Source organism: Coenobita brevimanus, chromosome 68, assembly GCF_032717465.1.
Source record: "Coenobita brevimanus isolate Jiangsu-jjx chromosome 68, ASM3271746v2, whole genome shotgun sequence".
NCBI lineage: Eukaryota > Metazoa > Arthropoda > Malacostraca > Decapoda > Coenobitidae > Coenobita > Coenobita brevimanus.
In genome coordinates, this window is record NC_137021.1 from 4,226,292 (window position 1) to 4,253,976 (window position 27,685).

A 27,685-nucleotide genomic window follows, 5' to 3' on the forward strand; every position below is an offset into this window, starting at 1 on the left:
TCAGTTTCCTCTTTCCTGCCAGGTGGGGTCGGCGTCCAGTGGTGCTCCTAACTACAGTCTTCAACATTTTGGCGTCCTTCCTGGTCGCCGCCTCGCCCAACGTCCACATCTACATCATTTTTAAGTTTGTCATCACCTTCATGGACGCAGGGCAGTACCTCGCACTCTTCGTCTTTGGTAAATAATAAACCAGTTTTGGTAAATGTACCTTTGTAGTAACTAGATTAATAACTGAATAGTACCTCGCACTTTTTGTTTTTGATAGATTATAATCTTTCTTGGTAAATATACCCTTGTAGTAATCAGATATTGACAGGATGATACCGGGCATTCTTAGTTTATGGTTAATACTAAATATTTTTGGTATTTGTGCACTTATTGTCAGGAGAGTAAAATTTGATGTGTGTGCAGTCACTGGTTTGATTTGTACCGGCATATAGTTTTTAGTCGTTTTAGAAGGCATTTTGCAATGGAGAGGTTAAAGAATGGTCTGTATGTTGCTGAACGTGATGTGTCTGTGCTGGCAGTCATGGTGATATATGGTGATTATGTTGGTGACGAAACTGATGATGGTGATAAAGTTGATAATGATGACAATGAGTGGGATGATGATGGTGTTGATCACAATACTGCTGCCGGTGATGATGGTAAATGGGCCAAGACTATCCATCATCTGTGATCCAGGTAGATTGTAATAATACTGTAAGATGAAAATTTGACTATTATGTATCCATCCTGGATCGAATCCCAGCTGGGGCAGGGAACAGTTTAAGGATTTGAATTTCCTAAGAAGCAGACTTTCCTGACCTACCAGGTGACCCCCCGACATGTCGTAAAAGTACCCCCGCTAATACCAGTACACCAGTCCTGTATGAGACAGCCCCAGCCTGTATTCAATATGGACAGTGGGAGTTAGCGCCGAAGTGGTGACATGTGGAGGTGTAGGAGGACTACTGGGCCTTGGGATAGGCCACTGCCCCCAAGAAATAGGCCCTGAGCCTTTGCCCAGAGTCGGACACATTAAAAAAAAAAAAAAAAAAAAAAAAAAAAAAAAAAAACTCCCAGTGTTGGTTGCATGACATGTGAACTCAAGTTGTGACTCTAAACAACTTATATTGATAACTTTTCCTTGTACAGTCAATACCTTCTGAGATTTGAGTTTTCGACACAGACAGACACACACAGGCACATTTCGTACAAAAATAATGACCATTGACTACGTCTACATAGCTCTGTGATGGAGAGGACGATGATGACGACATCAACGATGGTGATGAGGATGATGATGGTGATGATGAACCCTCGTTCTTTCAGTGATGGAGAGTTGCGCAGCCAGGTTCCGTGCAGGTGTGGGTGCCATGTTCGTTCTGCCGTGGGCTCTGGGTTACATGGCCGTGCCTGGGATAGCCTACGTCATCAGGCAGTGGCAGGTCCTGCAAGCCGTCTATGCTATCCCTACCCTGTACCCTCTCCTTTTCTTCTGGTTAGTGATGAAGGTGTCAGTGTGTGTGTGTGTGTGTGTGTGTGTGTGTGTGTGTGTGTGTGTGTGTGTGTGTGTGTGTGTAGCATCATTTTCCTTGTGATTTAATATGCCTGTTGCACTTTGATATTTTATCGTAAATGGGATGTATATATAATTTAGTACCAACATATTTTACCAGCGCAGAGCAGAAGAGGCTAAGAAGGTGTAATATTCAAAATAAATCGCTGTGGGAGAGATGCTAAGAAATTTTCCATTTTACCTGGATGAGGGCCGTAATAACCCTCTCACATGCTGTCTGTACCGTTAGTTAGTTTGTTAGCAAGGTAGTTAAAGTGATTTATGTTAGTTAAACTTGATTCATGATTGTGAGTTAGTTAAAAATAGATTCATGATAGCTGGCTAGTTAGATAGGTAAAATAGTCATGTTAATTAGTGTGTGAAAATAGATTCATGATAGTTAAGATATATTCATGATAGTAAAATAGTTTCATGCCTATCGCTTGCACCATAGGCCACTAAGGCAGGTAACCACTGTGGATTTAAAATTTAGAGGGAAGGGTCTGTGACTTACATCTTGTTTCTTTATGGCTGCAAGTCTTATATTGACGTCTTATGGTTGCATATCGTATAATAACGTCATGTATTAACGTCTCATAGTTGCACATCTAATGGTTGCTTGTTTATAGTTGCACGACTCATAGTTGCACGTCTTGGTCGCAGCAACTTCGGTACTCGATTCCAGCTATGCCTGATGATTTTATTCTGTTCAGAGGGAGTCATGGAAATCTGAGTGTTGTTACTGTCCCAAGGAACCCTTTCTTGGTCAGGACAACTCAAGTATGTGTGCTTCTTCACACTGGCTGCTCACATAGGGCAGGTTATAAGAGCCTGTAAGTGTAATTAGCCACATAAGAGCCTGAGAATGTAAATACCCAAGTAAGAGCCTGAGAGTGTTAATAATGTAGTCACATAAGAGCCTGAGAGTGTTAATAGCCACATAAGAGCCTGAGGTTGTGAATACCCACATGTATTTTGTCACCAGGTTGCTGCCGGAGTCTCCACGCTGGCTGATCACGCAGGCCAGGTTCCAGGAGGCCCTCAAGGTGCTGACGTGGGCGGCCAGAATCAACAAGAAGACCCTCCCACAGGATAGTGTCGTCCTGGCAGCCATGGCAAGCATTCACAAGCAGGTTAGCTGGGATTAAGGGTCATATTGACCGTTTTTATTATTATTATTATTAAATGTTATTATTATTTTTATTGTTATTATCATTATTATTAATCCTGCTAACAGGATGATATAATTTTCGGCAACTCGTCCTATACCGCTGCTCGAGATTGATTGTCTTTATGTGTATGCTTTAACTCCTCCTAGGCTATTTGATGGATTTGAATTAAACTTTCCAGGTGAGTTTATCTGGTTATTCTAAAGGTCTTCCACTATACACAATTTTCCAGCCATGATCTTTAGGGAGGTCAGCCCCCTCACCAAATTAAAAAATATTAGAAATGTTAAAGGAGGGCAGATATGGCTTTGATCATGTTGTGCAATGGACTTTCATCCATATTGTGATAGCGTGATCCCCCCAGATGATTGTTGAAGGGCCATCTCCTTCCCCAAAATAAAAATGATCTCAGATAATGGAAAGTGAGCACATAGATTTCAACAAAGCTTCTCCGGTCAGTTCATCTAGTTCCCCGATAATGTTTCCCACTGATGATTCTGAGGGCAACAAGAACAGTCTCCCATCACATTGCACCATCATTGCAGCCGTGGCATATATAGTAAAAGCAGGTCAGTTGAAACGGGTTCTGATTTACTACCATATTTATGATTACTGTAGTTGTCTTTTGCAACTCATATTTTGGTGTGTATGAAGATGAAACATGGGAAGTTCTGCAACTTCCTTTACTTTTGAATCCTTCCAAAAAGAAAGCAAAAAAGAAAGAAAAAAGTAAAAGAGAAAGAAATAGCTGTTACTCATGATAATTTTCCCCATTTAACCAACACTTGTTTTTGCAGGAGGAACTAAACATGAAATTCGTCCCTCTTCCTGCATAAACATATTATAGTTAGGAGAGGCAGCTGATGCTAAGTTTGAGAAAATCATGTCAATATGGCGAGTTTCTTTTTACAATATTCTGTAGTATATTCTTGTTTAGCTGGCTGATCTCACTGTATGATAAAACTTCGAATTGGAAGAGTCGGTAACAGCCTCTGTTATCTTTTCCTTCTCTAGGGAAATCTCCTAATCCACGTAGTTTAGTGACGCCTGTTGTTTCTTATTCTTGTTCAACTAGGCATATTCTTTTATATTAGGAAGTACTTTTTCAACTGGAAGGGACAGATATACTACAGCTTACTTTAACATTCTTTTCCAGTAGGTGCCCTTTCTAAGCTGAACAGATGCTTAATAGAACCCTTGAAATGTATCGTACGGCTGGTGGCTCTGATAATGTTATTCAGAGAGTCAGGTTTCATTCCCTTCAGTACATGACATTGCATCATCACATTTCCTAACGAACCTGACAAGAAATTGCCCATCTGTTGTAATGAACAATGTTGCGATAGTCGTGTTATGAGACTGACCTTGTAGGTGTTATGAGAACCAGGCACAAATGTATCCACAATATTCTAACCTACCAACATCTTTCCCCACAGTCTGCCTTCAAGGAAGCCCCTGAGGAGGCAGTGGATAAGGACAAGCCGTTGTGGGTTCGAATGTGGATGTGGGTGGTGAGCACATTGAAGCACATTAGCATCCTGTTGATTATACCGCAGTTCAGAGTCCGCACACTCATTATCTTCTTCTGCTGGTTTTCTGCCTCCATGGTTTATTACGGTGTCGCCCTTAATGCCACCAATCTGGGGTAACTTCTTTCGTTTACTTAATGTTACAAAATTATAATTGTATTGGGTTTTTTATGATGCCCAAGTTGACAGATATATTTGCAGATGCTTTGTCATCCTGTAATGATGTGCTGTATTTGAAAAACTGTCTGTGCTTTGTTTGAAAAACCGTCTTTTTCCCTAGTCGGTTGATACAGTCCTCTATGAAAGAAGTGAAGATTTTCTTCTGTTGTGTACGAATTTTTTTTCGTATTACCCTGCCTGCTACAGGACGGACCCATACCTGTACGTGTTCCTTGGGGGATTGCTGGAAGTACCGTCATACCTGCTGCTTTGGCCGGCCTTGGTGTTCATCGGGCGCAGGAATTCACTGGCAGTGCTGTACCTTCTCGGGAGTGCTTGCATCTTTTCTGTCTTGGCCATCATGGTGCTGCATCCAGAAGGTGGGTGTGCCAGGGAGGCTTGGACCCTGCAATTTCCACTCAGGCTCAGGCTCATTATGTATCTCACATGAACTATGGCTTGGAATTTACATCAGTACGGTTGCTGGTTTACTGTTATAGACAATGTAATCTTTCTGTTGCGGGATTTACATTTACTGCATTATGTTTGCCGTATTTTCATTTTGTCTCCCAGCTTCTGTTATGTTTAAATATTCTCTGCATTGGTGGTGGCCAGGGTCTGAGGGGACGATGGTGGGACTGTCGCAGGCCGGTAAGGTGGCAGTGACTGCAGCCTTTCAGCTGGTGTGGGCCTACACCGCTGAACTCTTCCCTACCAAATTCCGGTCCTTGGCTGTTGGGGAGGCTAGTGTGTGTGCTCGGGTTGGAGCTCTGTTGTCCCCATACATAAATGATCTCTTGGTAACTTGAAATTGGTTTTTGTTGTACAATCAACAGCAAAAGTTCACTCGCCTCCCCTGCCACTCTATCATCTCTGGGATTCAGACTTGTGAATGCAAAGCAATGGACACAGGTGTATAGTATTGCAAACAGATAGCGTGGTGGGATGTGGGGTTGGGAGAGAGGTGAAGGAGTATGAAGGGCGAGGGGCCATACGGATTAAAGGTATGCGAACCAAAATTAGTCAGATAAGACAATGAAACGCAAAAGATGCAAATCAGATGAAGTATATATTTTACTGAAACTACACTGCTGTGGGAATGATGGCGAGTTACTGGATAATATGGAGCGAGTTAATTGTTCCGCCCTATGTCTTCCTAGTGATTCTCTTCTGTCCTTCTGTCTTCTTGCTTATGCAACTCTCTCTCCCTTATTCTGCATGGCTAGCACTCTAGCGCTTTCATACTCTCTCTACTCTCTCTCTCTCTATATATCTTGGTGGCTTAGCATACTTGCCACGTCACTTCGTTTCTACGGAGGAACCTCCCCATATCCCTCCTAGTCCCCACCCCAACACCACATCACACCACGCCATCTGTTAGCACCTGCGTCCACTGCTTCGCATTCACGAGTCTGAATCACAGAGATGATAGAGCGGCGGGGGGAGGGGGGGCGAACTTTTGCAGTTGACTGTACCACTATTCAAAAGCTAAGGAGGCTGGAAGTGTGTACAAATTATCGTGATATGAGTCTGCTTGGTGTTTTAGGAAAGCAGTGATTAAATAGGGAAGGCAGATGCGAGAATATTTAGTGGGTGATGAAGTGAATGGTTTCCAGTGCTTTCTTCTTCTTCAGGGCGAGATGACCGGGTGGGCACCATCAGCCTTGTTCGGCACTGTTTCTGTTTTGTCGGCTGCCCTCTCTCTTCTGCTCCCTGAGACCCGCCATGCTGACCTCTCAGAGACGATGGATATTGGCGTGAAGGCGCGAACTGGGGACGCGATAGCCATGGAGTCAGTCAGGAATGGCGTCGACAACCCCACTTTTGCCCCAGATAATTCTTCTAAGCAGTGATAAACGCGGATTTTTGGAGATTAGGGGACCAGGGCTGAGATTCATAAATAAACGGCCAATTCACTACCGTAACTTTGATTTGTTTTGTGCAAGGACAAGGAACAAAAAATGCAGGAGCTTGCCAAGTCTTGATTTTCCTGTAATTAATAATCTTAGGTACCGTATGACATGGAACCGAAAGTAAGTTAGTTTGCTAATACGACCCTTGGATGTAAACTGACTGTGATGGTATGAGACGAGGATCAGTTGCCATGGAGACTGTCGAGAACAACCTAAACCGCTGTCCCTTTTTTCGGAGAACTCTTATAAGTACTGATAAAAACTTACAATCCATTTGTGCCTGTTCACCGAGTAACACAGCTGGGGACCTGAATGTACAGAGACCACTACAGGTCATTGCTGAGGGGAAGTTGAGGTCTTGACAGAGTGTGATTGCTTGCCTTTATGACTTTAGTGAAGCTGCTAGGCATAAATCTAAGCATTCTTTTTCATTGTAGGTCAGGCTGATCAGACTCCCCTTTGTCCCTGTGTATCCAGCTGCACTGCTGGGGTTCTGGATATAGCATCAACCATTGTGGGTCGTATTCTGGGAAAGATTAGGACAGTAAAAACTAAAAAGCCTTCAGAGAGCGCATACCTTCACCAGCGCAAATAAAATACATGATTTCCAGCAACCTGACACGGTTCCATCTCAAAATCTCAACTCTTCTCTGACCCAGTGCCCACCTATCTACCAGATGTCATTGAAATCGGGTGACATCTTTTTGAGATACTTTGTTTACAAGAAGACAGACACGGGTGAACTCATAACTGCTAACTTCGTTGGCTTAGGTAAAACTTTATTGTCGTCCTTAATGAACTGCATGTGGTTGATAGACATTAATCTCAGCAGTGGCCGTTTTCTTTGTAGGCTAGGGACAGGATTAGTACAGAAAGGAAGTCCGCGATGTAATCTCAGTCTTGGTCGTTTTCTTTGTAGGCAAGGGGGGGCACGGTGGCTCAGTTGTAGAACATCGAAGTCGTGATCGGGGGGATTGCGAGTTCGAGCCTCGCCCGGGAGTGGTAGCGCGCTCCTGTAACCTAGCGGGGCTATATGGCCATAGTTGCCTCGCTCGGGGATTAAATCCCTTTGTAGGCAAGGGACTGGATCAGTCTAGAAAGGAAGTCCGTGATGTCTCCGATAGTAAACAGTGGGCTATATATTATTGTTTATTTATTTTTTTTTATGTAAGAGATATAACACAAGACTGACTGGCATTTGATGGCAGTCACACCCATATGTAAAATTAAAAGCAAACGTTTTAATATTGTACCTGGAAAGCACTGTATTTTTATTGTCCTTGTTTATTTTCATTATTAGACACTGTACGGGTAGGGACATAAGTTCGCCTAACCTTCTTCCCCTTCTACTTTTCACTACCCTCTGGTGGCTAACGATCTTAAATGAGATCAGGTTTAGTATGTTTATCTGCCCGTAGATCTCTCTTATAAACTTGATCTGACCTTCCAACCCTTCTGCTCACTACCCCTGCTAGCTCGCCTTTCAAAGCAGAGGTCAGATTTTGCATGTTTTTCTGCTCATAGGTGACTGCTTGATATGATGGTCCCTTCTACCTCTTCTACTTCTCACTGCCTTATGGGGGCCGAGGTCATGATTAGTGTGTTTCTCTGCCCGTAGATGGCTCTCAATGACTTGCTGCTTATTTCCACCCTATCTACTCCTCTTGACTCATCGTAAGTTGAGATCCAGTTTAGTATGTTTTTTTGCCCGTAAATGACTCTTTTTGACGATGCATTCTTCCACTCTTTTTACTTCTCACTACCTCCTGGCGGCGGCGGCAAACTTTCCTAAAGACTGATCAGGTGTAATGTGTTTTCCTACCATAGATACCTCTCTTTGACGATGTATTCTTCCACCCTTTCTGCTTCTCACTACCTCCTGGCGACAAGCTTTCCTAGGCAATGATCAGGTTCAATATGTTTTTCCTTCCATGGATGTCTCTCTTTGACTTCATGCATTCTTCCACTCCTGCTTCTCAATACCACCTCGCGGCAAACCTTCCTAAGCAGAGATGAGGTTTAGTATGTTTTTCTGCCCAAATATGACTCTCCTTGTCTATGCGTCCAGGAAAAAAGTGGCTGCGATCTCCTAAGTGTGAAGTAGACTCTGTTCGCCTAATATTTCACCTCTGCTTCTCATTTTCCTTTGCTAGCTAATATACCTACGTTAAGAGATACTTGACTTGTTTCTCTTTCTAAAAATGTTTCTCATTACCTCCGCGAACGAAGTTGGAGGAGGTTATGTATTCACCTGTTTGTCTGTCTGTCTGTTTGTCCAGACGATATCTCCAAAAGTTCTCAATGAATTTCAATAAAATTTGATGGAAGGGTGGTCCATGGTCCTAGAAAGAATTTGTTAAATTTTTAGGGGGATCCAGATCCGGGTCCTATGTATAATATCCCAAAAGTTCTCAATGAATTTCAATAAAATTTTGTGGAAGAGTGGGTCATGGGTCAAGGAACAATTGATTAAGATAACACTCAAATAGCCGTAATTTAATTGGCTTGGATATTTCGTAACACCTCTTCCCTGGCGCTTTATTCCACGCGTTACACCTCAGTATTCACGTCCTTGTTACTTATGCAAACTCTGTAACCTCTTCAGTCCAATGATGTTTTGCTACACAGGGTAGCCCAAAATTAACACTACACTTCCATGATGATGATGATGATGATTGATGATCATTATGATTGATGATGATGACTGATGATGATGGTGATGATTGATGATGATGACGAGAACGATGATGGAAGGGGTACGAAAGTCAATGTCACCTCGTTCACTATTACTTTAACTCTGTAACATCTATTTTATTACAGCCATAATTGTCCTTTGTCTTTTTTAGAGATCTGACACGCAAGCAGAATCATCTATTTCATTTCTGACACCTCTGGCTGACACTCTACCTCAGCTGTCTGTATTTTGCACAACATCTCGGCCTCCTCCTCCTCCTCCTCATTATAGAACATCAGTCTTCGTCAGTCTTTCTTAGAGAGTTGACATATAAACAGTATTATCAGATTATCATTTCCGTTACTGGTATCTCTCGCAATACTCCATCGGCATTTTCGGCTTCCCTCTTCTTCCCTATCTCTTGCTGGAATATCAGTGTCTTTGCTAGAGCTCTGACACAAATGAAAGATTATTAGTTCTATCTCAGACACCCCTCACTGGTACTCTATCTCCACTGTCTTGGTCTCTTTCTTCCTCGCTGCTGCTTGTCTCTGCTATTGCTGGTGTGTGGGATACAAATCTTTCCTAGAGATCTGACTTAAAAGTAGGATACATCAGTTCCATTTCTGATATCTCTCACTAGTAATACGTCCCGTTTTCAACATTCTTGTATTTCTTCCGTTGGCCTTCCTCCTCCTTCCACCTCTCCCCCCGTCGCTCTGCTGGTGATGATGTGTGGAACGTAAATCTTTCCCAGAGATCTGACACAAAAGCAGTTCAATTTATAACACCTTTCACTGGTACACCATACCTGCTATCTGTATTTTGCACTTCCTCTTGGCCTCGTCCTTTGTCTTTCCTAGGGATCTGACACAAAAGCAGGATTATCAGTTCCATTATTTATATTTTCCACTGCTGATGCCTCTCTTCTCGCACTTTCTCGTACTTCTCTCTCCTGATCTTCCTGGCCTCCCCCTCCTCCTTCTTCCTCCCTGCCCCCCGCCACCCTTCTGCTGGTGATATGTGACGTCTCTGGGAGGTCAGCGTGTCTTGTCTCTGGCAGGAAGATGGCTAGGAGGCCCGACACGACTGCCAAGGTGCCAAATAGGGCCGAGGGAGACCACACCGCCGCCAACCCCTAAGGAGAAACACAAGGATAAGTACACAGTAGGGAATTGATTTATGTGTTGTGAGGACGGCTCATTATGCTGATGTGGGCCTAGATGTGGCAATGGGCGTTAGAAATGAATAAATGGTACATCGATAACGTTGCCTTAACAGTCTCAACAGCACACGAGGAAACGGCTGCCAGAGTAAAAAGCGTTACATAAGGGGCCACCCTGCACGTTACCATTAAATCACTGATGGAATTTAAATCTACGAAAATGACATTACCATTAAATCATTGACTAATGGTGAGGAGAGAGAGAGAGAGAGAGAATTTAGCTTTACAAAAAAAAAAAAAAAAAAAAAAAACTTACCATTAAATCATTGACGTAGGGTGCACACAAGGATCCAAACATCCCGAAGATCGCGGCTTCCGCTACGGCGAGGGCGCGTAGTCTGGTGGGGTAAAGCTCGGCAGTGTAGGCGCAGATGAGCTGGGCTACCGCCGTTACCGCCATCTTCCCCGCCTGCGACAGACCCACCATCGCACCCTCTGACCCTGGGCGCCATTGTAGAGGAAGTGTAAGTATAGTAGTAGTAGTAGTAATGGTAGTAGTAGTAGTAGTAACCCCAGACTGTACAGTACAGTACGTAGTGGACCGTACGCTGAAGTTACCCCTCTCCTGTAGCCCACCATCCTCCTTTCAGGGGATAGGGATGGAGTTGAGTGACGTTTGTGTAACTGGACAGCTCTGCCTCTCAGTCATACCGGTGCCACCACAAAAAGGCGTCCCTCTCCAACACCTGCAGCAATAAGTCAGAACATAAACACACAGCAACTGTATGGAAATGATATAAGGACAGCAATACTACTGGTGGTGGTAGTAGCAGTAGTTGTAGTGGCAGTAATAGTAGTAGTAGTTGCAACCCCATGTTCATCAGAAACGTGAACCCTGTTGGCTGCAGGGTTATGTATCCCTTCTCTCGTAGTTGACCATGCTGCTCTGGAGGATAGGAAAATAGATTAAAGACGGTTGTATAACGATTTGAGACACTCAGTTATATCTACCACCACATGAAGGCGTCTCTCTCCAGCAACACTAAGAAGAGAATATTCTGTAATAATTGGTAGTAAACCCTTATTGATGCAAAATCTGAACCTTGTTTGATGTGAGCACTGTAGTAAACCCATCTGTGACTTTCCCAGGTCGACATTCCCATGGCACACCCACCTTCAGAATTTAGCAGCTGGAGTGTCATGACAGAGAAGATGCATATGCCCACGACAAGGAACAGCATCATCATCGATTTCTTACGCCCAATGAACACCATGACAGGCCAGAGGAGGAGGAGGTATGACGGGATCTCCAGTAGCCCCCCAAGGAACACGTATAAGTATGGGTTCGTCCTGCAGGTGGGGTGGGTAGTAGGTAAAATAGTAACAGTAGTGGTAGTAGTAATAGTAGTTGTTGTTGTTGTTGATGATGATGATGTTTTTTTTCCTCTGCCAGCTAAGTTGAAGGAAGTTATGTAGTCACGTTTGTTTGTCTACAAAAATCTCCAGATGTTATAGATTGATTTCAATGCAATTTTATGGATACGCGTGTGTGGGCCATCGGCCAAGAAAGAGATGGTTAAATGTTGACAGTGATCTGAGTTTGATACCCGGTTCAGGACTGTTTGTTTGTTTGTCCACATATCTCAGAAGTTATTGATGGATTTCAATAATGTTTGTGGATATGTGGGTCATGGGCCAAGGAAGAGTTTATTAAATTCTGAGGGTGATCTGAATTGTTGGTATGGGCGTTGGCGTAACTATGAGCTCTTTGCGTGCTCTTATCTTATTGTTTTTGTTATTGTTGTGGTAGTAGTAATAGCAGTAACAGTAGTAGTGGTGGTAGAGTAGTAGTAATAGTAGTAGAAATGTGGAAAGTAAATTGCTGAAGAAGCGATGTTGCGTAACATCCGAAGTAACCAAGAAAAGTCTGTATCTTATCTAATATTGACACTTACCCCAGGTTTATGGCATTGAAGGCGACGCCATAATAAACAATAAATGAAGAGAACCAGCAGAAGAAAACGATGAGCGTGCGAACTCTGAACTGCGGTGTAATCAGCAGGATGACAAGGTGCTTAAGCGAGCCCACCACCCCAGCCCACGCCTCCACCCACCACGGTCCCGTACCCGCCCTCCCCGCGGGAGCCTCCTCAAGGGTTGACTGGGGGGGAAGGTGATGCAGATCGTGAAGAACACATAAATTAGTCATAACATTAGGGAAAATTGAACTCCAGTCTGACGTAATTTTAATACATGAAGTACACAAGTGATCCAGGCAGATAATTCAACATGCCTGCTTATAAGCATATCATTACATACATATTACCGTATACGTGAGGGTATGGTATTTCACTTTGTTATTACGTTAAAAATTTTTCACAACACTTTTCTTCTGATCCAGAACAGCAGATCTCCCTTGTACGGGTATACCGAATTAGTGCTGCACCATTTATCGCAAGAATGCACAAATTTCGTCGCCACGGCGGGACAGTGTTCCTTCGGTGAGCAACAAGGATTTACTGTCATTAGTGTTCCTTTACAACACTGCTGCAACAACAGTCTTATACCCTAACGTGGCCTTTGTAAGGGGCTGCGGCTTCTCTCAGCTGTGTACAGACATTTGAAATTATGCAAAATATGCAGAATACATCTTACATGAAAATATTGCTTTCATAAAGATTAATGGGAACAGGTTCTCGTAATACAAGGGAAACAATTGAAATTTAGTATGGTCGTGAACCCCACCTGACCTGCTTGCGAAAGTGTGCTGTGGCTGTGAGAACAGTGCTGTATAATGATAGGAGGCATTTTAGTTGTTGCAGGAGACAAATTCTGGTGTAACAAGTGTTACAAGTTAACATGGTATTTAATCCCAGCTAACCTGCTTGTGTATATCCGCCATGGTGCCAGGACGACGTTATCTAGTGGGAGGCTGTTCATGTTGCCCGTAGAAAGAATGGTGGATTCAGGTTTAGGTGTTATAAGGAGGAATAATAATAGAGTTAATCTGGTCTTTAATCCCAGCTAACCTGCTTGTGAATGCTTGCCATGGCTGCCAGGACGACGCTATCATGTGGGAGGGTCTTCTTGTTGACTCTGGCCGCCCACGTCAGCACCTTGCGGGCCTCCTTGAACCTGGCCTGCGTGATCAGCCAGCGTGGAGACTCCGGCAGCCACCTGGTGACAAAATGAGGATCAGTAATTCAACGTGGAAGGAAGTATACCCTCATATTAAGCCAGGTTCCTGTCAGATGAATGAAACTGTATGGTGTCAACTGGAACAGAATACTGTGTCGTTTTTACTGTAACTTGGCCCAGGTTTTCGTTCTTTTTCCGCTTAGTTCACGTAGGTCAGGGGCAGAAAAAGACAGTGCTTCGGCCTGACATCCTCTCCATATCAGTACATCATGACTAGCACCATATTTGCGTGTCAGTTAATTGCTACAACCCAGCATTCAAGATGAACAGACGGCAAGTTTAGGCCAAGTTGTAGTTGTATAGTCGAGATAGGATCCAGTTGTATGGACCCTGGAGATTACGACAGCAACCTGATGAGAAAGTCCACGAGGATAGTTCATCATGAGAGAACAGTTTCGGCCCGATTTCGACTCTAATCATCGGAATAATTTGAAGTTGGTGTCGGGGTGACGAGGCTCGATGGCGTCTGACCGCCACCTAGTGTATAAGTGCACCATATTCATACATTTTTTTTCAGTCTAAATTTTTAAGTGTCCTTGCTTGTTGACACTAATAGTCTTACTCATACAGCAACCAACCACTTAAAAATGAAACTAATGAGAATACTAAATTTGAATATACGACAAAAGAGAGTAAATGCTAAAGAGATTTGCTTTTCGTAGAAATGGGACAAGATTATTAATACTGCCTCTGATATGACAACTCGAGAACTGTATGTGTTTTTCTTCGTATGGCCGTTTCATCTAATTCATTATATTCCATATAACACCAGACGGTTTTATTCAGCTAAGCGTGAGTCATGGGAGGCTGAGAATGTTCATTCTTAACCCTGTCATGAGAGGATAACTCTAGTACTTTATTTCAGGTAATCTAAGGTAATGGAGAATTATTATAAGCTGTGAGTGGGTCGTAGAAACCTTGAATTGAAATCTCATTTGGTAATTATGACTCTCTCTCTCTCTCTCACACACACACACACACACACACACACACACACACACACACACACACACACACACACACACACACACACACACACACACACACACACACACACACCGAGCTATAGTCAAGATTTTATAGACATTTTCAAGGGACTATTAACATTATTATCGAAAAATAAACCGCCAAGGAGAAGGTGCTAGGGAGAGCACGTATCCAACCAAAATACAGGCGTTTTCTTACACTTATCTCCTTCTCTGATGGGGCACGGTGGCTCAGAGGTAGAGCATCGAACTCGTGATTGGGGGATCGTGAGTTCGAGCCTCGCCTGGGGCTGCCGTACCGGGAGTGGTAGCGCGCTCCTGTAACCTAGCGGGGCTATATGGCCTTAGTTGCCTAGCTCGGGGATTAAATCCCTTAATCTCCTTTTCTAATTGCCTAGTCTAGTCTCGCAGGCTCATCTACTTTTTTCTCAGGCTTATTTACTTTTCTCACAGACTCGTCTACTTTCCTGGCCAGTTCATATACTTTTCTCGCAAGCTGCAGGAGAATGATATGATGACAATAGGCGAAATAAAGAGCTAAGGAAGAGGTGCTAGAAGGCTTACAATGCTAACTAGAGCACAAACTAAGGCACAGGCATATGCAAAAGTCTATCCCTCTTTGTCGTTGCCGGAGTCATGGGTCGGTATTCTGATGCGGTTAGGAAGCTTACTAACACCTCTTCCTTACCGATTTATTTCTGGTTCTGCTCCCTTACTGTATCCATATTAAAAAGAAAATAAGGCAATATTAATGGATATCTTGGAAAGTAAATCGTTAACGAAGAGGTGCTAGGGAGCAAGGGCGTCCGCAGGATTTTTTTGTAAGGGTGGGGGGGCAAAATAAAAAAAATTGTACATATATGTGCGGATATATCAAAATACACACACTCCAAATAGGCATAGGCATATATTTACATGAGTTACATGACTTGCATCAGATGCATAAAGTGACAATGCATGAATCGGCTCAAATCACTCAATTATCCTTGAACAAGAAAAGAAGCACTTTGGAATTCCAGGGGGAGGCAACTGCTCCGCCATGCCCCCCCTTCCGGAAGCCCATGCTAGGGAGGCTTCTTACCCGACGAGAATAATGGTCATAGATGTTTGAATGAGACGCAGAGGACAAAGATGCATGATATCGCCCACAGATGAATGATAACAATATGCATCTCAGTCCACTACGTCACAATATACGTCTACAATTCCAGCGATGAAATAAAGGTAGGAGAGGCGAAAGGACGATTATTTGACTTCAGTTTTGCCCTTGCCTACTCACACGATGTAGATAAGTCCATAGAGGGTTGGGATGGCGTAGGCAAACTGAAGCCAACGCCACTCCCTGATGAAGTAGGCTATCACGGGGACCGCCATGTAGCCTAGGGACCATGGGATGGTGAAGAGGGCACCCGCCGCGGCTCTGTACCTCACTGCGCAGATTTCCATGGCTGACAGAGGGCAGGAACGGTGAAAAGGTACAGTAGAACAGGGAGAGATGAGGTACAGGTGTTGAAGTGGGATGGTGGCAGGATAAAGTTCCGTACAGACAGGAAGAGTTAAGGTACGAGTGAAGCCAGGGAGAGTAATTGTACGAGTAGGTCGAGGCAAGGAGAGTAATTTCACAAAGGTAAAAGCAGGGAGAGTTACGGTAAATGGTATAAAGATAAAAGAATTAGGGTACAGGTGTATGCAGAGAAGAGCAATATAATCATGTCTAGCAGAGGCACAGAGACAAACTGTAGGCTGATGCTGAATGACAGAAATTGGATAAAATATGGGTGTCAACTATATAGGCAGTACTGTGGATAAAAATGGTAGTACAGAAGGTGATCATAAGGAAAGGATGCAGCAAAAAGGAAGGAGACAAGGGACGTTAAGAGCTGTCACGATAAATTGGCGTGTAAACTTGGGGGAGACGAATGCATAATAATATCAGTAGTGAACTCTGAAGATATAAGGTTACTGTACATTTCCAGACGTTTTAAGAACGGAGATCATAATGCAGAAGGCAGAATTAAGAAGACAGTCCCAGAGTCGACTTACCAAATATAAAGAGCGGCAGGTACTGTCCTGCATTGAGGAAGGTCGTAACGAACTTTAGAGAGATGTACATTTCCGCGCTGGAGGACGCCACCAGCAGGAAGTTGAAGACGATGGCGAAGATGGAGGTGAGCAGGATCACAGGACGGCGCCCCCATCTGTTCGTCCGTGGAATCTTTGTTTAATGCGTTTGTTGTAACGTCGCGAAGAAACCTAACACCTTCCAGGAAAGTTGATGGAATGTATAGTCAGACTGAAGATAGTAAGGAGACTCATTCCTATCTCATAACTAAGGCTGATCTGATTTCCGGCAACATCAAACTTTTTTTCGGTCGAGGGGGAGTAGGAGCTTGAGTGTTATCTCAGTCGTGAATTGTTGAATTTGGAACAAATGAAGACACGCACCACCTCGTTGAGAAAGATTATTTAATGCTTGCAAACATTTCTTGTAACCATTTTCATTTTTGCTCTAATATTGACACGATTTGCTATTCGGCCTCTTGAAAGGAATAAGTTCCTATACGTCACCATCTTCGTTCTGAAATTAATGGAAATTGCTTGCAGTTGGTGAAAATTGCATGTTTGGCAGTAATTTAGGAGGAAGGGTATCTGCTAAACTAAATTTCGTGCAATTGCGTTAAGAATTATCCGTATTAAACATTGCGTTAATGTTTACGCATATGAGTACGGTAATCTGGATAACGACACAAGCTTTAATTGATCTGAAGCAAAGTTTTAAAAAGATGAAATTTGGATTTGTAAAATGAAGAATGTATTTGCAGTCTAGGCATATTGTCTTTTTTTGTTTTCGTTTTTTGTTCGAGAGCCAGAGAAACGATACCAGACACTCACGTAGTCATAATTGTTGGCTCTTATTTTGCAGCTTTGCTCATCTGCATTATTAATTTTGGGCCCATGGTCTCTTAATATTATTATATTAAGAATGCTTATTTATTAATCTACTTGTTGTTCATGCTTGGACAGCGATAATCGACCATGTACTATTTTGTTTACCAAGTAGCTTCATGTCAGTGTGGGCAGTAACAGGAGAGATTATTTTCGTATTTTTCCAACATTTCTTTTCCTTTACTACCTTCTTACTGCGTGTTCTTGCACTTTAGATTATTTCTTACATATGTACTTCTCCGCTTACTTGTATTTACTCATATTAGATGTAGTTTAAGCTATAGAGAATTGGCAGGGGCTTCACACAGATATGGCAATAGTGGCAAGATGGCCGCCACACAGGCGATGGGGTGGCTGGAGTTACAAACCGTGTATCATTTCGATGTGTATTGTGATTCGGAACATTGGAGACTGAACTGAGTGTCTCCCAGGACGTCTTGGGTATTCTCTGCACACCATATGGTAAGCATAGTCGTCTGGAAGCAGTTATTTATGCCGTAAATAGCGAGAAGCCTACGTTCACTCGTTCCCAGGCAAAACATGTTCCCCTAATTTCATTCATATGCCCTTAGGGTACCGTACGTGATTGACTGCCTTTTAATTTTTATTCATAGCCACTTAATATTACGCCCGAATAGTTGCCTAATGCCTCGCCGATGATGTTAATTATTGCCGTACAAAATTTCTTACTGTGTTTTGATTTCCTGGTTTGCCTGCCAGACGATTATGCTTGCGAAGTGACTTTATCGAAACAGAGGGGTTAATTATAGCCACCGTTAACTCCTTCAGTACGAAAGACCTTTCAAGTTGAGTTAAATAATTTACAGGTAACAAGGTTAAACTATGCCACCTAGTGAGGGTATTAATTACAGCAGATATTTTCTGACCTTGTGGTATTGTCGAAAGCGTCAGTGTTTACTCCATTTTTTTTTTTTTTTTTAACAGGAACAAATGAATAAAAAAGTAATCCATACACAAGATTACTGGTGTCCTCCATAAAATATCGGTAACAGGACTAGAACAGCTATAGGTTGAAGTTTGGAGGGAAACAACTCTGGGGAAGCGAGTTCCAGAGAGATGCAGTTCGGGGAATGATAGAATTCTGATAGGCATAAGTTCTGCAATATAGCCCAGTGACGTTCCAGTCATGAGAGCTACCAGATGCCCGTGTGTAACACGAGGCAAGGCTTGGAGAGGTGGCACAATGGACGTAACTTCGTCTGAGCATTTTCCATTAAAAAAAAAAAAAAATGCAAGGGAGGCAACATTCCTTCTTACTTGTAGGGGAGGTAATTTGTTTATAATATCAGGGTTATTAATAATTCCAGCAGCTTTGTTCTGAATTTTGTCAAGTTAATTTAACCTTTCCACATCCACTCCACAAGAGTGAGCAATATTCGAGCTGAGAGCGCACATGACTATTATAAATTATAAGTAGCTGCTCGTCAGTGAAGAAGTTACGGACTCTGTACAATAATCCAAGTTTCTTTGGGGCGGTTTTAGCAAGTGATCTGACATGAGAGGTCCAGCTGAGGGCATTGTTAAGTGAGACGCCAATAATTTCAATACTTTTGGAGATGGGAATATTAGTACCTTTGAAGGTAATATACGAATCTGGCAATATCAGCCAGAAGAATATCGTAATTTGACCCTTGCAGTCCGATGCTTCATTTAATTTTACTACTGCCAGACTGGACGATTACATTCAGTTTAGGTCAGACCTCCAGTTGTGATAGGGTTATTGAGAACTAAATAATCCAGTTGGAAATCTGACTCTGTGTAAACTAAATAACTGGATATAACAGCAGAGCTAAAAAGAAAAAAAAAGTAATGAGATTGAAAGGACTAATGCAGTGGTGCCAATCTACTGTCTTGAACTACTGTAGAGTGTTATTGTTTATTTAAGCGTGCCAGTTTTTATGTATACAAGTACTGCCAGGATTATCATTTATTGTACTTTTGATAATCCTGTTTATCATTTACTCAGGGATATTTTTATAGTCTCATTTTCAAGTGTGCCTTGTTTATTATCATTACCTTCGTCAACGAAGTTGGAGGTTATGTTCGCACTTACGTTTGTTTTTTTACACTGTCTCCAAAAGTGCTCAAAGAATTTCAATGAAATTTTTTGGAAGGGTGGGCCATAAGCCAAGAAAGAATTGATTAAATTTGGGGGCGGATCCGGAACCGGTGCCATATGCACGGAATGACTTTATGCTGGAAGTTTCCGTTCCCTTCTCTATTAAGCCTAAATTAACCTAACCTAACCAAACCTAACAACCTTAACCTAACCTTATCCTAGATCTACCTAACCTAAATAAACCTAAACTAAACTAATATTAATTCACGAAATGACATTTCACAATCTGCCTGTAACATACATATATATCTTTATATATATATCCATATATCGGCCTATAGTTACCTACAGGTCGATAAGACATCTAACGATCTTTTTGGCATACGTATTTTATACAGTGTTGTTGATAAATGGCACAAAATTTGAGATAATATGCGGATACTTTCAAAATAGAAGCTATACGACCACTCGGCGCATGCGCACTAAGCAAAAAATTGTAACTTTCATCATGTCAATCCGTGCATACGACACCGGATTCGGATCCTGGGGTGGCATTGGCGGAAGTATGCGCTCTCTGAGTCCTTTCTAGTTTATTTCAGTGTCCTGTATATGCTTGCGTGCCATGTTTACAGTATATTTTTTTTAATGTGACGTTTATTTATTTTTTTAGTGTGCCGTGTTTATAAGCCTTTACTCCAAGTACTCGATGCTTATTCGAGGGTGTCATGTTTATCGTTATTTATTCCAAGCCTGTTATCGTTTGCTCAAGCCTTCTGTCATTAATCCCTGTGATGCCAAGACAATATAGTTTAATGTAGTTGGCCAAGTTTATCATCGTTTATTGATATATACAAGCGTGTATTCAAGTTTCTCAAGCTGTTTATCATTTATTCCGGTGTACCAAATGTCATCATTTGTTTCGGTTATTCGTGTTTAATCCTGTGGTGCTAAATCTCTTTTATTCAGTTGTGTATTCAGTTTTGTGAAGTTCGTTATCATTTATTCTGTTGTAGTCTAAGCTTGATATGTACCGGTATTTATTTAGTGTTGCCAAACCTGTTCTTTTTTCCAGAGGGTATGCCAGTGTTCAGTCTCGGTATTTAAAGTTTTTCATTTAATTCAGTGTTGCTCAGCCAATCCAGTACCAGTAAGCCAGTATTGTCAAGCATAATATGGTTAACTACTGCAATATTATCAGGCTCATTATCATTTACTCCAATCGTGCCAGGTTCCTGTATCATTTATTACAGTATTATCACACCTGTAATCGTTTATTACAGTGATGCAAGGCTCAGTTACCTCATTTCAGTTTTGCTAAGCTTATCGTGTGTTCCATTGTTGCCATGCTTATTATCGTGTATTTCACATTTGCCAAACTTATCATCATTAAATCTTGTGATGTAGTAAATAGTTAATAACTATAGCAGTTTTGATCTTATATGAATCAGACGGTGGATGACTTGATGATCACGGCTTTTTTTTTTTTTTTTTTTTTTTTTTTTTTTTGAACAAGTCAAAGGTCAAGGTTACAAGGCAAGGTTAACTTAGCCATTGTACTCTAAACTTTATGGAAGGATTCAGGTTAAAACAAAGATACAGATATTCGATTCCGAGAACAATCAGTCAAAAGTCAAGGTCACTGGCAAAGTCAGTTAAACTAATTTTGATTTGCTCTGACCCAGAGTTGGCAGAAGGGTTAAGGGTTAGGCAAGAATGAACCATTACCGTTTTGAGACTACAGTAAGCTGTCGAAAGGCAGGTCTCACGTCAGTCAAATATTCTGCATTTAGACCAGTTAATGTGCGCTTATGTGCGCTTATTACCTTATATATATATATATATATATATATATATATATATATATATATATATATATATAATAATAATCATTAACTGGTCTAAATGCAGAATGTGCGCTTATGTGCGCTTATTACCTTATATATATATATATATATATATATATATATAAATATATATATATATATATATATATATATATATATATATATATATATAAGGTAATAAGCGCACATTAACTGGTCTAAATGCAGAATATTTGACTGACGTGAGACCTGCCTTTCGACAGCTTACTGTAGTCTCAAAACGGTAATGGTTCATTCTTGCCTAACCCTTAACCCTTCTGCCAACTCTAGGTCACAGCAAATCAAAATTAGTTTAACTGACTTTGCCAGTGACCTTGACTTTTGACTGATTGTTCTCGGAATCGAATATCTATATCTTTGTTTTAACCTGAATCCTTCCATAAAGTTTAGAGTACAATGGCTAAGTTAACCTTGCCTTGTAACCTTGACCTTTGACTTGTTCAAAAAAAAAAAAAAAAAAAAAGGCGTGATCATCAACTCATCCATATATATATATATATATATATATATATATATATATATATATATATATATATATATATATATATATATGATATTGTTCAGGCTGGGGGTGCGTGATGTCTAACTGGCAGAAGACCACCACCATTATTAACTCCTTCACGTCCTTGGTCTCTTAAGCTGGAACATTTATTTCGATGCAGCAAGACTAAATTAAACGTGGAGTAGTTCCTCATAGAGCAGTTGTTGTTGCAAAGTTGATAGTATCAGTAGCTCCATCACCACGATCAAGTCATATTTAGTTCATCAGAGCTCTGATATCGCCAGGTAAATTGGTTCAGCTTAGCTGAGACCTCATTGTGAAGAGTTTACAGGTGGTGTCAGTAACCTATTGTGTCGGCTTGTATGAATTCCTCAACTGGTCACTAATATATCAGCTCATTGGAACCCTACAGCTGATCACCAATTTATATATCAGCTTAGACGTGACTACTGTTCCAAGCAAGGCTATTAAGATATATCGTTCTGATTGGTCGAAGTCACTTCAGGCTGACATTCTCCACCCAATGTCTTCATCCACACTGGAGATGGTGGGAATCGGTGTAGATCCTGTTGAAGGAATTGTAGAGGTAGGTAGCGTGTGCAGGTGAACTGAAAACTGAGCAGATTTATTTCCCTTTATTGGCCACAGAAATATACAACTGTGACACAGAGAGCTCAGAGTTAATACGTCCCTCTCGTTTGAATGATAGTGCGTTCTGCCCTAGCTGGCCGGCGTCCCCTGTGGGAGTGGCGCTGAGGTCAACTTATTCAGAGGTGCCAAACCCCACTGACAACTGGGGTTTATACATGAATAGAAGCATCACAACTTTTCCATGCACATTATACACCTCAGTAATGTAGTATTGATTACATTAAAGAATACCAACAAGGTAAATATTTACCCAAGACTTTAAACGTATAAACAATTCATATTTCTCTATCGCCTTCCCTTTACCCTCGCTGTTTATAATAGAAAATGCTGGGCTTTGCAAGTCCTGATCGCTCATCCTTCCCATGCCACACTTATAGTAAGATGGTGTTTGGTTGATTATCATCACACCTTATTACACACTCGTTAATTATGTTTAAACACTTTGTATGTAATATGTAAAAAGAGTGTGAGACACAACTCATCATGGAAACGATGTCCGGCACCAGAACACTATTTACAATAACCCGGTAAAGGAAGAGCTGCTAAGTAATATCCAGTGTCTTCTAGAATACGATGTTACGAAATTTCCAGTACCATGTAGAGTACAATGTCATTAATCCCTTCAGAGTACATTGCTAAAGAAGAGTTGCTACGAAGTCTCCCGTGCCACCTAGAATATGGCTTAGCAAATTATCCAGTGGCAGTTGGAATACGGCATATAACACACATATACACAAGAGAGAGAGAGAGAGAAGTGACCTTAAGTACCAAGAAGGTTTCATACTCACATGCCAATAATGTTTCCGAAGACTGCCGCCCCCACCATCTCTCCCGCCATCGCCACACCCTGCGTGGTGGAGTACAGAGGCAGCCGATCGCACACCAGGTCCCACTGTAAGGCACGGGGAAGGGCGAGGATTATTGCCTATCGACCACACAGGGATCGTTTAGGGAGATGACAGCAAAGTTTTTATTATCTGAGGGTAAATTTTGTGACGTGGAATGCTTAGGGTCAGCGCACATGTCATCTGTACGAGGGCAGTGTAGGGAGATACTAAAAATGGTGGACTAATTTTACAGCCTCTCTCTCTCTCTCTCTCTCTCTTGCACACACACACACACACACACACACACACACACACACACACACACACACACACACACACACACACACACACACACACACACACACACACACACACACACACACACACACACACACACACACACACACACACACACACACACACACACACACACACACACACACACACACACACACACACACACACACACACCTCAGTAACAACGGTGGACTGGTACTGCGTCCGGTTGAAGTCCCTCGCCTCACACTCTATGGGACTGTCCGAAAATGTAGTAAGTGACGACCTGTTTGCCATGGCGGCCTCGTAGCCCATCGCAGCCACCTGGTCGTAGTCGTAGTCGTACATCCTGCAGCTCTCGTAGTCACCTGTAGCATTACTGTGGACGGTGCAGGTTTATGTTAGTACCTGTAGGACAGCTGCACCTGTTGGCTATGGCGGATTCTTAAATCATCTTGGCTACCACTGGTTAATCTTACGGCGAGGCGCCACGCTAAATGCTTGCTGACGCTGCCGGGTGCGGGCGAGAACTTCAGTGTACCACAGTGACGCAGTTCTCCCGTCGGCACCAGCAAGCATTTGGCGCGGGGGACGCGGCCTTAGTCATACGAGTCGCAAGGATGTGCTTAAGAGTTCTGGGAAGGTCTCGGGAAGAAGATTCATTTCACCATAAATATAGCTGTTACATAGAGAGAGAGAGAGCTTTCTAGTGCGCTAATAATAAAACTTGTGGATTTTCATGAGTATTTCAAGAGGAACCCATGGATTTATATGAACGTTGTGAAAGTCTTCCATCCTTGAATTTGTGGTTCCAGCTCAAGTGTAAGGCGTTCTGACTTTGCAAACACAAGAGGTTTCTAGCATGTCCTCTGGCCTGTATACTCTTTTCACTCAAGCGTGCCCTATGATTGCCATTGCTCCATCTTGACTGCTGAATTGTACGAAGAGCTTAACACTAGGATACGGTATGGTGCTAGTCACGAGGACGTGCTGTGAAAAGGATATTAAGCTTTACCCTTGCCATTCTATTAAGCAACGTATAATAAGCAGCAAAAGGACAAAAGCTGGGTGAAGATGGAAAGAAGACTGGTAGTTTTTGCACAGTATCGCAAGTTTTTTTTTTTTTTTTTTATAGAAACGTTGAAGTTAAGCATACAGAGTCATACTGCAGCACTACAGTACTTGGTAAGGTGAACAGTATTTTTTCATCAGTAGGCATGTCTCACTTTTATGTGTGTATTAGGCACGTGTAATAGCCCTTACAGGTGGTTCCTCAATACTGCAGATAACTGTGCTAATAACTCATCGAATAATGATCGTTCACATATATAAAATGAGCACAAAGAGCAGTGGTGTTTGTGTGTGTGTGTGTGTGTGTGTGTGTGTGTGTGTGTGTGTACCTGTATGGGATTGCCAAGGATAACACCTGGTGTTGTGTCCAGTTGGCGGTCACCAACTGGGGCACCAGGCACCAGTGGTCGGGGGTCGCTCCTAGGAACTGGTAGGACATCTCCCGAAGCGGCGAGCCGAACCCCACTGCCGGCAGAAAAGAACCCGTATTTAGAAACCTTACTAAGCCCGTATTCTCGTCGGCTAAGGAGGCTCCCTTCTACCCGTTCCTAGCATACTTTTTTTTTTCATTTTGCCCTAAGTTGGGCTGTAACTACCGTCTCTCCATCTTCATTACTAAGTTAACAATAGATTAGCACTAGAATATGATGCTATTCAGAAAGTAGTAGTATTATGAAAGTAATGTAGAGCCATAAACTCATTTTATTCTGACACTGAAATATACGAAATTAGCTGTAATGGGACTATAGTCTGGGCCAAGTTTAGGTGAAAAAAGTATAGTCATTTTCTGTAGTTGTCACGTTAATGTATTCTTGTATGCTATCTACCAAATCTCGGTCCATATAGAAAACGTATAGATAGCAGACAGAAAAGTAATACTGGTATGAAGTAATATGCAAAAATAGTCGCCAAGGAAAAGTTACGCTACTATGATGACTCATGCTGTCCAAGCATAAGTTGTAAGGTTGCTTGGTTATGCATTTGTCTTCACTTATACGGCAACCAAACACTTTGCAGTCAAACAAGAGTGAACGATTAGTTGACGATGGGAGAAACAGTCTGCGATAATATTAACTCTTGATGCAACACTTGTTTATCCGGTTATTTTGCTTGGGCTGCTTTATCAATACACTTCAAGGCCACAGAGTCGATAATAATTTTTATCGCTGTGCATCATTATCAGTATCATCATTCGTATTATTATTACCACCACCACCATCACCATCGTGCCAACTCTCATTCCCATCTAAAAGATATAGTAAAATACAATGGCCAAAGAAAGACATAATAAAATTAGGCATATTACCGGTATCAAACAAGATGACCAGCAAAATGAGCCACACATTCAGTCACACATTAATATTCATTGTTATAGTCAGACATATATCATCGTTTTCAGACAAAATTATAATGTGAGTGCGATAAAGGAAATAAACTGAAGTGGAAATAGAAATCAACTGAAATGGAAAATAACCTATGGAGATAGATAGGTAGGCAGATAGTTAGGTCATGGTAGATAGATAGATAGATAGCTGGCATATATATATACATACAGTATATATGTTTCAAGATAGATAGATAGTTAGATCAATAGATAGACATATAGACAGATAAACAGATAGTTGGACCACCTGCTGAGGGCACGTGCCAGGACATAATAGAAACCATCAGAAGTTGAAAATATTATGGACGGAGAGAATCACATGACATGGACGATTGTAAAGAGTGCAGGTACAATCGAAGGATAGACTCATATGGCAAGGACAGTAGTAACGAAGAAGTGCAGATATTATCGAAGGATAGACTCACATGATATGGGCAAGAGTAACAAAGTGCAGACATAACTGACGGATAGACACATGGCAAGGACAAGAGTAACGAAGAAGTGCAGGTACATGGCAAGGACAGTAACGAAGTGCAGGTATAATCAAAGGATAGACTCACATGGCAAGGACAGTAGTAACGAGGAAGTGCATGTATAATCGAAGGATAGACTCACATTGCAAGGAGAGCAGTAACGAAGAAGTGCTGGTATAATCGAAGGATAGACACATGGCAATGACAATAGAAGTGCAGAGGCCAACCTACCGAGAGCACACATTAGGAACATGAGGACATTCCATCGACCATTTTCCCCCACCACCTCCAGGAGGTCCTCGAAGGTGGTGAGAGGATGGTGACGCCCTTCCTCCTGTCCTCCATCACCGTCAGTCCACTTGGTTCTTTTCTGCACCATGTCGTTCACTTTTGTCACCAGCTTTCTTCCACTTGGGTTTAGTTCTTCCACGCTTTCCACTTCCTTTCTGTCTTCCACTTTTTCTCCTACCGTTGTTAATTTCTTTCTATCTGGTTTTCTCTCTTCCTCTCTCGCTGTCACTTCCTTTATACTTGGTTTTCCGTCTTCCACTTCTGTCGTTCTTTCCCCCATCCCTTCCGGTTTTCTTATCTCTTCTGTTTCTTCATCTTTTGTTGTCATCCCTATTCTTTGTGCGTCTTGTGAAGATCTTGCCGATGTCTCCAGTGTTTCGTCTTCCTTACACGGGTCAGACATTTTGGCCAAGTTGAAAGTTCCGTGCACTGTAGGTTCCTGTTATTTTGACCTCCTGCAAAGAACATAATACCAATAAGTAGTTATGGAGTCTGACGATGACCATGCTAATATTCACTGCAGTTTGAGTTAACTATATTCTTTTCACCTTAACTTGGCACCTTAACTTGGCAGTTTTTTTTTTTCCTTTTACGGCTTATTCTCTGTATCTCAGTAGCAGAAAAATACAATACTACGGCTCTATATCCTTTCCGTAGCACTTCTTCCTGGCTAGCAACATACTGTAGCGCTTATCTTATGTTACGAATCAACACTCATGAAGAGAGAGAAGGCAAATTTAGGCCAAGTTAGAGTAAAAATAGTATAAGCTGGTGTAATTTCAATTGATAGATTTAATGGATAAAAATATGAAAGACACACAGGCAGCTTCTGTATTGCTAAGTCTTTGTTGAATGTAATCGTCCTGCGGTAGCTGTGAAAAAATAGAGTTATCCCTACCACGAGAGGATTAAAGGTGATCGTATTAAGTCACAGGCTCCTGTGCCTCATTCACTTCCCTCCCTGTCCT

At 42.0% G+C, this 27,685-nt stretch overlaps 2 protein-coding genes across 2 annotated transcripts in view; one reads left to right on the forward strand and one right to left on the reverse strand.

Annotated features, from left to right (window-relative positions):
* The window catches only part of LOC145405845 (organic cation transporter protein-like), a 40,169-nt gene extending 33,809 nt beyond the window's left edge, over window positions 1-6,360 (forward strand). The window contains exons 7-13 of the mRNA XM_080277093.1: window positions 23-177; window positions 1,315-1,483; window positions 2,526-2,673; window positions 4,146-4,354; window positions 4,605-4,777; window positions 5,013-5,197; window positions 6,032-6,360. Of these exons, the coding sequence (XP_080133219.1) occupies window positions 23-177; window positions 1,315-1,483; window positions 2,526-2,673; window positions 4,146-4,354; window positions 4,605-4,777; window positions 5,013-5,197; window positions 6,032-6,250 (1,258 nt within the window). The 3' untranslated portion in view covers window positions 6,251-6,360. The remainder of the gene's footprint in view (window positions 1-22; window positions 178-1,314; window positions 1,484-2,525; window positions 2,674-4,145; window positions 4,355-4,604; window positions 4,778-5,012; window positions 5,198-6,031) is intronic.
* A 3,483-nt stretch (window positions 6,361-9,843) lies between these two features.
* On the reverse strand, window positions 9,844-26,805 carry LOC145405813 (organic cation transporter protein-like). Its single transcript, XM_080277052.1, has 11 exons — window positions 26,658-26,805; window positions 24,899-25,034; window positions 23,694-23,877; window positions 23,184-23,287; window positions 16,377-16,531; window positions 15,613-15,781; window positions 13,179-13,326; window positions 12,105-12,310; window positions 11,324-11,499; window positions 10,466-10,650; window positions 9,844-10,122 (listed from the first exon to the last, which is right to left on the reverse strand). Exons 1-11 carry the CDS (start codon window positions 26,803-26,805, stop codon window positions 9,844-9,846), a joined length of 1,890 nt encoding a protein of 629 aa, XP_080133178.1.
* Between the last annotated feature and the right edge of the window lie 880 nt (window positions 26,806-27,685).